Here is a 12,058-nt window from a genome sequence, read left to right on the forward strand (position 1 = left end):
CTGAAGATGGTTCTACAGCACTCAACTTTGTGTGCTCTTCTGAATCTACATTTAAATAATGTTTCATTCACTTTCAAAGGGCTGTGACCACCCTAAGAGGACCTTCCCCAGAACAATCCCCAGGATGTGGGCTCCCATCTTACAGATGCAGATGCTGACAGGTCTAAGGAGCTCACGCAAATGTGTGAGCACAGAGAGCAAGAAGGACTGGACCGGGCAACCAGGCTCAACACTGTAACTCCACATCAAGAAACAGCCAAGGCCTGGAAAGCACTGAACTCCATACTCAGCATCCCACATAGGTAATCTCATTTTTCCTCAGAGCAGCACCACTGAGAGCTGAACATGACCATCTTCATTTACCAACAGGCAAAGGGAAACATAAAGGAGCTCAATGACTGTCCAAGGGCAGAGCTCTAGTCAGGGAAGAAGGCAGAGTCCAATCCAAGTTCATGTGGCCCTCAGACTGAACCTGCCACCTCTCCAAGCACCCAACAACCTGACCTGCTCTCTCCACAAAATTTGAAATGCTGCAAACTTTCAGGTCTGGTCACTTCTCATGATTATTCTACCATCTTTCCTTTTGAAACAACAACAACAACAAAAAAAAAAAACCCTCTTTTTATGTAGAAATGTTTCTTCTGGATTCCATGAATTTCTTCAACTTCACAGCCCCCATTTTATAAATAAGGAGCCAGAGGCCCAGAAGGATTAAATGGCTTACTGGGATGTTAAGTGAATCAGACAAGAAAGAAGGACCCAAATTCAAAAGGCCCTGTGTTTCAGGCCATGGCTCTGCGGTATCAGCCAGACTAAGTGATTCCCTGCAAAATGTGCAAACTGGAAGCCAGGGGGCAAAGCAATGTCAAATAGTGATGTGGGGCTTCCCCATTAGCTCACTTATATGAAAAGAATCCTAAGGACATGGTCAGTTCAGCAGAACTGCCACCCCACCGCCATTTGCACATTAATAAATCAGAGAAGGAAAACTAAAGATTGGGAGGGAGAAGTTACTCATCATCACTAACTTTATTCCCTCAGTCTTCCCAGTTCTGTAAAGAAAAACATACCCCCATAAATTGCTCTGAAAGTGACATTTCCATTAGAGAACAATGACTTGCAGGACATTGTGTGTGCCATATTACTCAACAAAAGCAGAATCATAAAATGTCAAATGCTTTTCAAATTCCTATTTAGAGAGCAGAAAAACATACTGTTATTTTGTCAAAATCAGTTACCATGGCAGCCTGAGCCCCTTGACTCTGTTTGGCCTTCAGTTCATAAATGCAAATGCACACTCATTTTATAGAGTTGTTTGGTATTTTATTACCTACCAATTAAGAGCTGAAACAAAGTTTTAAGTGTGGAGGATTCTCACCTGTGAAAGCATTTGTGGCCTGATAATCAGTTTCCTGCATACTGCTCCCCAGACAAGCCTGTGCTCCAACTCTTAAGCTATCCTGTCAAGAGGAAACCGCCTGGGCGAGGCCTCAGGTCACTTCCATCTTAGCTTGTCGGAGTCCATCGCTCTGCCCCGTCCGGCTTTTGGTAGCATCTGATGCCCACCTGCCCTGCTCCCAGACCCTGAGAGCAGGCAGTACCTGGGACAGCACCCAGTCCAGCAGCGTGCACACTTGGGGCACACAGTCACGTCAGCCGTCCAGCCAAAGAGTGAAGGCCATGGTGAGCCCAGGAGCAGAGGAAGCTGTCCCGCTGACACCTGCTTTCCCACCTTAGAGTGAGGCCCTCCTCAGCACTTGACAGCCAGCATCCTCCACGGGTCTCAGCCGCTCTAAGGGAGCTCAGTATGGTCTGATCTGCTGCTCTCTGCTTCGCCTCTCCCCTTGCTGAAATTAAAAAGAAAGAGATCACTTTCCTGATGACCTGTAGGAGCATTAAATTTAGTAGACCCATAGAGGCCAAAAAAAGAGAGAAAAAAGAAAATGCCACCCAGAGTGGTGTTCATGGCCATGCTATGGGCACTGGGGGAGCTCTGGGGAGGGAGCAGGTGCAACACCTTTTCCTGAGTGTCTGAGAAGGGGCAGGGAGCAGAGGTAGCTGTTACTTGCACCCCCAAAAAAAGACAGAAGGAGACAGCATTCTCTGCTCTAAGCCTCCCTAAAAATGGCTACAAAGGTCACACAACATTCAAATGTCTTTCCCTCGGTTACTCATAGTTCATATATACCCTGAAGAAGAAACCCATTTCCCAAGCTTGTTCCTGAGGTATTAGAACTGAGGTCTATGGTTCATATCCACTGACATCAGCACTCCAGGAAACTTGGGTTGAGTAGTTTTAGAAAATGATTCTTGGGGGCGCCTGGGTGGCCCAGTTGTTAAGCATCTGCCTTCGGCTCAGGTCATGATCACAGGGCCCTGGGATCAAGCCCCACATCAAGCTCCCTGCTCAGTGGGAAGCATGCTTCTCCCTCTCCCACTCCCCCTGCTTGTGTTCCCTCTCTCGCTGTGTCTCTCTCTGTCAAATAAACAAATACAATCTTTGAAAAAAAAATGATTCTTGGGGCACCCAGGTGGCTCAGTCGGTTAAGCATCTGCCTTCCGCTTGGGTCATGATCCCAGGGACCGGGGGGGGGGGGGGGGGTCCCGCTCAGCCGGGAGCCTGCTTCTCCCTCTCTCTCTGCCTGCCACTCTGCCTGCTTGTGCTCTCTCTCTGTCAAAAAATAAAAAATCTTTAAAAAATGACTCTCAAGGGGGAAAACAAAGGCCTGTATCAATATTTTAAAAGAATGAGAAGGAAAAGCAAATTTCACCTGAAAATTTACATTATATATTACATAATAATAAAAGTACTTTACAAAATACTTTTCCAGATATTTTAGTGTTGTTATACTAAACAAGAAGCAACACTAATAACAAGAATGTTAGAAGTCTGAAGGATGAGATTTTTAAAAGAGAACCTGAATAGGAATCTCCAGTATTAGAGAAAAGAAACCTTTTTTTCCATTATCATCACTTCACACTAATCAATTCACATCAATCTTTCGAAAATATAACCTTTATTCCTATTTTTCACCATTAAACTAGAGGAAAGAAAAATAATTTAAGAAAACAGCACATAACAGAAAGGAACACCCTGTTAAGCCTTTTTGTTGTAAATATAAATATAAAGTAGTAAGGGAAAATATCACTAATACAGACTAACTATAAGGAAGACCTTCTATATTAATGAAGCACTATAATTATATGAAGAAATTCAATTGCACTGCCTTCATGTACCTGTAGTATCACAGTTAATAAGATATAGCATACCGTGAGTACTTAAATTTAATGAATAGGTAAAAACCTTATTTTAATTAAAAAATCATTTATGCAAATGATAGTTTTGAAGTGCTTGAAAATGTAACAAAACATTTTTTCTGTGAATTGAAACATTCCACATAAAATGACCAACACACACAGTATCAGCATCCTAAAGTCCTACACTAACTTCTAAAGTAAAACTAATCACATGTACTATACCTATCAATTTTAGAAAATGAAATTGCCAGAAAAAAACAAAAACCTACTTGCCCTATAAAACCTTGATTTTCTTTGCCCTTTGCTATGGTGCTTTCAATGCACAGAAATGCTAGACTTTATTTGTTCTCTGTTTCTAAACTCAGAGACAATCTGAAGTGTGATAAGGTGTTTGTTGTTGTTCTACTCTGGGTTTTCTGTTTATTTTTTGTTTCATTGCAAAAGGTATGCTACCTCACTTTATTTTTTTTTTAAGATTTTGTTTATTTATTTGTCTGAGGAGAGAGAGAGAGAGCACACAAGCAGGGGAAGTGGCAGGCAGAGGGAGAAGCAGTTTCCCCGCTGAGCAAGGAGTTCAATTCAGGACTTGATCCCAGGACCCTGGGATCATGACCTGAGCTGAAGGCAGGCGCTTAACAGACTAAGCTACCCACTAGTCCCGCTACCTTACTTAAAAAAAAAAATCAAGCTATCCTATATCACATTTCAAATGACTATGGGAAAGACTAAAGCATATGTGGACAGAAATAGAAATTTTTTTTTCTTTCTTTTACCATCTTTATCACACTCACCAATTCTTAACTTTACTTCTTCTAAAAGAGAAGTACAGTGAGAGGTGTGTAACAGCTCATTTTGGGGTTTCAGACATAGCATTGGCATGGATTTTTAGGATTTTTAGGGCATGATGTATGTGGTTCCCAATAAAGACCAGAGGGACACAACTATATTATCTTATTAATGAATTTTATATTCCTGCATACACTCAGTCTCCAATATATGCAATTTTTAAGTTAAAATTTAACTGTAACTGCCATAAAATGTTTTCTTAATAGTGACTAACAACACAGATACCCTTTCTAGAAATATACAAGAAAGAGGTGAGAGTGCCCAGGACCTGGAGACTGTTCTGTTCAGTAAGGGACCCAATCATCCAAGACAGGGCCAGGAACCCAGCCACACTCAGTAAGAAAGTGTCAGATGACCCAACAGGCTGGGCAACAGAGGTGGATGATTAGGACCCAGAAATAGCAGAGGCAAAGCACATCTCCTTTCACAGCTTAATAACCAACAAAGAATCAGCAAAAAGGCCGAGAAACAGATCAAATGGCACCTCATCCACTTTTCCCATCTAACCCTCCCCTATGGCTCTTGCTCATGATTCTGTTCACCTTCCAATCTCAGCTCAAATGACCCTCATCAGAGAGGTTTCCTTCCTCATCCCCCAGGCTAAATTCAGAGCCTGGCTACTTGCCATAGTCATGGCTGCATGCAGGGGTCCTGATCACTTAGCACCCATCTCTCTTGCTGGACTGTAAGTGCCATGAGGACAAGGACAGTGATTGGCTGACTTTCCATTTCCCTTCAGCAGCTAAGACACTGTCTGATGCCTGTGTCTGCTGAATGAATGGAAGAGTGGATGAAGGCCATCAGTGTTCAGAGGGGTACACACAGAGGAGTTCGGCAAACACTTCCAAGACAAACCCACCCCAAGCAGTGAACTGAAAGCAGCATTTCCTGGCTGAGAGGCTACTCTACGGTGCTGGCTCTGAGCCTGTGACCTGGGAGGGCTCTGAGCCTGTGACCTGGAAGGGCTTTTCCTACCACCCACTGGTCAAGGTGAGACAGTGATTACCAGCGATAATTCTTACTGCACTCACACTTCACAGGAACATCCTATCCAATAGAGGCCCTTAGAGGACATTGCTTGAAATCCCCTCAAACCACAAAGGAAAAACTCTAATCCCAGAGAGGTTAGATAACACCAAAAACTATTGTGCAGTAAAGTCAGGACTAATGCCTGTGTGTCTTGCCTCTCCAACCAACTGTTCTCCCAAGCTACTTCTCAATGTCAGGTAAACCTAAATGGTAAACATAAATTCCCTAAACCGATATGCCTTAAACCTGACAATATTCAAAGTAGGGAAATCAAGGGGGAGAAAATGAAGAAAGAGTAAAGAGAGAAAGGCAATTTACCCAGGACACAGGTTCACAGAGTAATCCTGAGCCTCACATTCAAGAGCCCCCACTACAGCAAGCAGGCTAACATCATTCTGTCTTCTACACAAACACACACACACACACACGTTCTATTTATACTGGGAAGATGGGTAGGCCTAACCAGAAAATAAATTAATTCGATACTGCACTTGAAAAATGTCATCAAGTCCCTCCCATAATAGAGCAACAGTTACTAAGGAAATAGAGCACACCAAACGGAAAAACATCCCCACAGGAAGGAACACTTTTTAAAAAATGAACACCCACAAAACCTAACCAAGTAAGTTATAGAATATGTTTGCTTTACCACTTATTCATAAAAACTTACATGAAATGCAGTCTCCTAGGAATCACTGGGGAATGAGAACTGCATTCATCAGATCACAGCTTTCACAAAATTACACTACAAAAACAGATATATGTAATTCAGGAAACATTAGGGTCACACACTAGGCACAAAGGCCAAAATCCAGAAGCAAAGTGAAATAACAATCTTTTTTAAAAATCTAGTAACATTCAAGAAACTTGTAGTGTGTAAGGAATAAACACTGCAGTTTCATTTTTTATTTTCTCTAACTGTGGACAGACTGCTTCACTGGCTGAGTGTCGGTTACCTAGGTGATGGCTAGACTGAGCAGCCTAACGGGCTCCAGGCTGAAGGGACTCAGGGAGTTGAGGCCCCATGCCTGTGTCTGATGATTTGTCACTGTTCTACCCACCAAAGAAGTCCCAGGGAAAAAGGAACACTGAGAAATGAAGAAACAGCTCTAACCTTGACCAAAAAAAACATAAAAATTAACACATTAAGAGTTAAGTACTGTACTGCTTACTGAAAAAAATCTCAACTACTGGCAGGCTCACTTATGTTTAAAGTGATAATGGACTTTCAGCAAGACAGGTGTAAGAATAAGTAGAGAGAAGAAACCTGAGGATCTATTTCCATCCAACCAGAGTTTGAATCAGGTGTCACCCTGGGAGAGAGATGTCACACTTTCCCACATGAGTTCCTTTACCTCATGAACAGATAGCTTGGACCTTGTCAAGTGCCCATGAGTCTCAACATTTCCTCACAGCAAAAAAAGTATGTCCTTGGAAAAAACATGGCCCCTACCCTCAAGGCAGCCATGGGCCAGAGAGCACCAGACAGGGCATCCTTTCCCTGGTTCTGGGCCCACTTACAGGACTTGGTCAAGTCCCTCAGCCTGTCAGGCTTCCACTTTCTCATTTTAAAGTGAGAACATGAAACTTGAGGTCCCTTCTGATCCTGAGTATTCTCCTGTGGCCCTGTCTCTGGTCGAGGGAGACAGGACAATGTGTATGAAAAGAACATAATGACCAAGCACAGAATATCTGCACATAAACCCAAGTCTGAGAACAAGTCAGAGAAATGAGCTGCCTATAACCAGGGGAGGCTGAATTGGGGTGATGTAGATCCTTCATACTACTTTTAATTTCTATGATTCAGGGGTATAAAACAATCTGAGGTTGTGTTATAAAAGCTATAAAGCCATCCTAGCCCTGAGCAGCTTGATGGGCTCCAGATAGGTAGGTCATGATTTTAGGAAGCAAGTACAAAATCTAAAACACTCATTTCAAATATATACACAAGCTGCAAAAGGAAAAAGCAGCAATTATATTAGAACATCCTTTAAAATGTCACTTTGGCAAATACAACACTAGATAAATCCTGAAGGATCTATAGTCTGAGGCTCTATACTCCAGCCAAATTGGAGAACATTTCCCCCTAAATAAGTTAGTAGGATAACTGTCCCTAGTGATTCACTTAAGTTTATAACTATCTTCTCATATTATTTAGGAATAACGGACGCAATAAGCGGTCATCTACCACACCCCTTCATTTTATGGAGGAGACTGAGGCTCCGGGAGGAGAGGGAATGCGTTGAAAGTGACTGTGATAATAAAGGCAGCACTGGGAACAAAACCAGGTGTCAGTCTAGGCCCAAGCTCCAAGTTCCTCCGTGCACACAAACTGGTCAAAAGGAAGAAGCTAAGAAACGGGTGCAGCACACACCAATAGCCAATGGAGATCAAGGAATACTGAGATGATTTCCACTTTCCCAGGCCCAAATTGGTCTATGCCCACACGACCAACATGCTGAAAAGAAAAGGCAAGGAAGGGTCAGGGGCTTGGCACAGAATCAGAATGTGCACTAAAGGTTACCTCACCTAGTGTGAGCACATCCGGGCCACCTCAGCTCTGAACACCAGCCAAGCAGAAAGTGGCCTTGAGAGAAATGGTTACCCCTCCCAGCCTGGTGCGAGACGCACAGACTGGCCACACCAAGGAGCTGGGCTCTGAGACGTTCCACACCTAGCACGCTCCCCCAACCCAACTGTCTTCAGATAACATTAGCTTACAATGGGCATGACAGGCAAAGAAAAAGGGGCTCCCATAGGAAACTGAGCAGCGAGAGCAGTAAGGAAGGGGAGCTGTCCTCTGGTTCCTTCGGTAAGAGTAGGCGAGAATGAAGACTAATGAGCTGTTTGTATGCGACACTGTCCTCCTTGTATGCCCCCCCAGTGCCCTCATCACCTACCAAGGCCTGCTCTGCCAGTGCCGGCACTCATGGCATCCCACACCAAGCCACTCCCTTCCCCAGCTAACTGCAGCCTTCCATTGAACACTCAGGCCTTGCCCATGACTACCCCTGCTCTCTGGCCTACGGAACACTGTACAAGCTGCATCCTCCCATTCAGCATTTCAATAGCTCTTTGTGGGATTATTACTGTAGCAAGGTATTATTTTAGGTGATGGGGAGACAGGAATGAGCAAAACAAACCAAGCTCCTATCCCCAAGTTGTCTATAGTGTTTATGGCGGTATTTCCTAATGGAAACCTTTTGCTAATCTTTGCATCCTCGGCAGTGACCACCATGGGGCCTAGAATACAGCAGGTGCCCAATAAATGCTGGTTGTACTGCACTGAATCATATCTGAGCTTGAGCTTGATCACCTCCTTGTCACTATGCATCAGGTGCACAAAGTACCAAGGGCATGGTACACAAAGAGACTGCTGGGCCCAGGGCACTCTGTGAGGGAAGTTCCAGCTGGGAGTCTGGGGCCCAGGCAGTGCCAACCCGTCCACCATTGAAAACAAACTCAAATGAGAGCTTTATACACAAACAGGCCAGAGGACAAAAGGCCAGGCTCTGAGTTGGACCACCTTGGGTTCACCTTCTTTGGGGCTCTGTGTGATTTTAGCAGTTACTTAACCCTTTGAGCTTCAGTTTCCTCATCTGTAAAAGAAGCAATGATAGAACCTATCTCATAGAATTATTGTACATTTAATGAGGAAACATATACAGAATACTGGCCTCTAATGAATGGTAAGGACATAATAGTTGCTACACTGATTAAACTCACCTCAGCATCTTCAAAGAATATTCCCACCCACCCTTTTCTTTCATCTGACCTAATTGGGCAAAAGATGGCATTTTATCGCATCGTTCCTCAATTGATTTGTCTTGATTTTTTAAAGTTCATGAGAGATAAAAATCTAAGCTGAAAATCATTTCATATCAGCTAAAATTCATAACAGGATCAGGGGAAAGCATACAAAATTAGACAAAATGTGTGGGTGAGATATTTGGTATGAAATGTGGTAGAATAGTAAAAGAAAAAAATAACAAAAAAAGAAACTTGCCTTTAAAAGGAAAAAGAGCCTCCTGGTATTCAACTTTTTCAAGTTTTCATATTGAAATATCAAGTTTAAAAAATAGCAATAGACAGTAATAAATAAATTTAACCAAGGTTTTACATCTCTTTGCCAGAAAATAATCATGCAGGGTCCAATCTTCCAATCTGACTTTCTTCCTTTTCCCCATTTGTTCATTCCCTTTGTAAAGTGCTGACTTTTTAAGCCCTTTACGTGCATTTCTCAAACTTCCATAAGGCCCCGAGAATGAAACTCTGCACACAGAGGACATCCTACCACCCTCCCAAAAGCGTGACAAATCCAGCACTCTTCTACATAACAGGAGGTGTTGGAACAGAAATACCAACACTTTAAAAGCTAATAAAAATTGATCAACAATAAAACAGCTGATACTCCCTATAGAAATGAATGATCTATATAATTTTAATTGCTTGCATTAGCAAAGGTTTCCTAAACTTCGCTTGTTTATGAAGCTCCAGACCAGCTCCATATTTGCATCTTTAATCAAAACACACAGGGAATGTCTAAATTTTCATTATGTAATTTTGTCTTGTTTGCTCATATTCATTTTCTGAAAAATATATTCATTTAGGAAAAAGATAACTTTGTTTTATAACTTTTTTTTAAGATTTTATCTTTCTTAAGTAATGTCTACACCCAACATGGGGCTCAAACTTACAACCCTAAGATCAAGAGTCGCGTGCTCTACCAACTGAGCCCGTCCAGTACCCCTCTGTTTTATAATTTTTTACCACTCAATATCCTGTTTGAGGTGGGTAGTGTTGGATAGGAATACTCCAATAATATTTTTCTTAGACATTTCCAAAGTCTATGTTGTCTTGGGACAGACATGAGAGACGAGAGATGTATAGTGAGCACCTGACAGGCAACTCCCCAACACTGTAAGGCTCTGACAATAGCCAGCAGAGCCTACCGCTCATTTAATGTAGATGCAAATGTGGGACACACACACACACACACACACACACACACACACACACACACAACTGTTTAGCAATTAGTGCCCTGGCAGAAAGACTCCTTACTGCCTGAACACGTCCATTACAACAAAATTTAGGATAAGTCCCACTTAACCTCCAGAAAGAGAAAACAGTTCCTTCCTATAGTCTGAACAGCAGACATAGACACAGACCCATCTCATATCCTCTTAGAACTTAAGCTTCCTTTCAAAACGGTGTTGTTTCTATCATTTAAGGGAACCAGAAAAAGAAACGATATATAATGTGTCAAACACCATCCTAGGAAGATCACAGATTCCCTGACTACCTTAGAGAAAACACACATTCTCAGATGAAAGTGAAAAGGTAATCTCTAGACCAACCTTTCAAGAATGACTTGGAATTCAATTGGGAAGACTTGTCATCTGAGACATACCAAATTCTGGAAACAGAACTCATTTAGTTCAGTCAGTTAGCATTGGTGGAACAACTTAATCTGATCATAGAAATCCAAGGGGACAACCATTTCAGGAGATGTCTGAAGGACATAACACAAAATGGTACTGTCCGAGGTTGGCCCCCGGAGCTGATGTCACCAGCAGCAACCAGTCTAAGTGTGTGACAAACAAGCTCTCGGTGGTACAGTTATACACAATAATGAACGCTACATCTGTGAGAGGCCCCAGCACACCAAGCCATTTGACGAGCAGTGCCTGACTCCACATATATTAGGGAAACGCTGATAGAGTTTCACATCTTCCTGGAAGGCTGGAGAGAGGCAGAGCCATGAAAGTGCATCTGTCCTGAAGAACAGCTGTTGAAGGGGACAGAGAATTCAGGGGAAAGGCTGACTGGTATTTAACTAATGGGACTACACAGCCCCTGTCCCTGTGTGTCCTGGAGGCCTCCAGCCAAGCAGAAAGACTTCATTAGACCAATTTCCGCTGCCTTGGTAACAAAGGCCTACGCGTGTGCTCTTACACAGTAAAAGCAAACGAGTGTTACTCATGGGGGAAAGCACTACAGACAGGTACCACGCATCCCGCCTAGCAGCCCAGGGGGCAGTAGAAACATGCCCTTCTAGAATGTAGAACTGGCCCCTCCACAAGCCCAGTGTGATCAGAAGCAGTCTCCTACAGCACCCGAGGCCAAGTGTTTGCAAGTTTGCTGAGTTTGCTCAGCTTTAGAAGCACTTACTGGCAGCTACAGAAACTATCTCATTCTGAATAGCGTACTCAACCCAGCATCACTATCCTTGATGCCTTCTAAGTCCACTGTCGGATCTGGACAAGAGAAATCCTGGGATGCCACCAAAGAAAACTGCCGAACTCTAGCAGCAAGAGGAAATTTTAACCATCAAATTTGAAACCTGAAGTCACCGTTCATTTTCCCATCACTTGCCAAAGTTAGCTACACAGTGTCTATGAGGCCTTTCACGATCTAAGTACACCACGGACCTCACCAGCCTGAAAGGCAGCTTTCTCTGCATTTAAAACAGCATTTTCTTTCAGTTTTTCCATTTTCCTTCTCAAAATCTAGCTTTTATTTATTCCCTCTCCTTCTGGAATCAACAAGTAGAGACTGACTCATTCTAACCTCCGCTCTGCAGTTGGGAGCCCTCAGCTAGCTTCTTCAGATAGAAGCCGGGGCCTCCTACCTCCACATCCCTGAGAGGACAGGAGGGAAGCACAGGTGGCAGGGACCATAGGTGGGAAGGCAGGAAGAGACTTTACCATAGTATACAACAACATCACCCTACTCCCCACCTTCCCATAGTCTAGTGAGTAAATTAGTTCCATCAAACAGCAAGAATGGGGATTTAATTTTGTTCCTTACAGGAAAGCAAGCTGTTGCTGTTTTTCACCAAAATACTATCCCTAGGCCACTGTTCCCCAAATATTTGAGAGGAAGCATGCAATCATCAAAACTAAATTTTGTCCATTTTGAC

The 12,058-nt window shown here is 43.1% G+C and overlaps 1 protein-coding gene across 24 annotated transcripts in view; it reads right to left on the minus strand.

Moving 5' to 3' along the window:
* The window catches only part of LDLRAD4 (low density lipoprotein receptor class A domain containing 4), a 450,420-nt gene that overhangs the window by 284,431 nt on the left and 153,931 nt on the right, over positions 1 to 12,058 (minus strand). For 14 of the 24 annotated variants that reach the window (XM_073888063.1, XM_073888062.1, XM_073888052.1 and 11 more), the window contains one exon: positions 1,379 to 1,847. The exons of 8 other annotated variants lie outside the window; for them this stretch is intronic. In XM_073888063.1, coding sequence (XP_073744164.1) covers positions 1,379 to 1,418 — 40 coding nt within the window. In that variant the 5' untranslated portion in view covers positions 1,419 to 1,847. The remainder of the gene's footprint in view (positions 1 to 1,378; positions 1,848 to 12,058) is intronic. 2 more of the 24 variants (XM_073888066.1, XM_073888067.1) reach the window with 1 other exon arrangement.

Source organism: Callorhinus ursinus, unplaced genomic scaffold (assembly GCF_003265705.2).
Source record: "Callorhinus ursinus isolate GAN/ISIS: 27379988/994484 unplaced genomic scaffold, GSC_fseal_2.0 scaffold86, whole genome shotgun sequence".
NCBI lineage: Eukaryota > Metazoa > Chordata > Mammalia > Carnivora > Otariidae > Callorhinus > Callorhinus ursinus.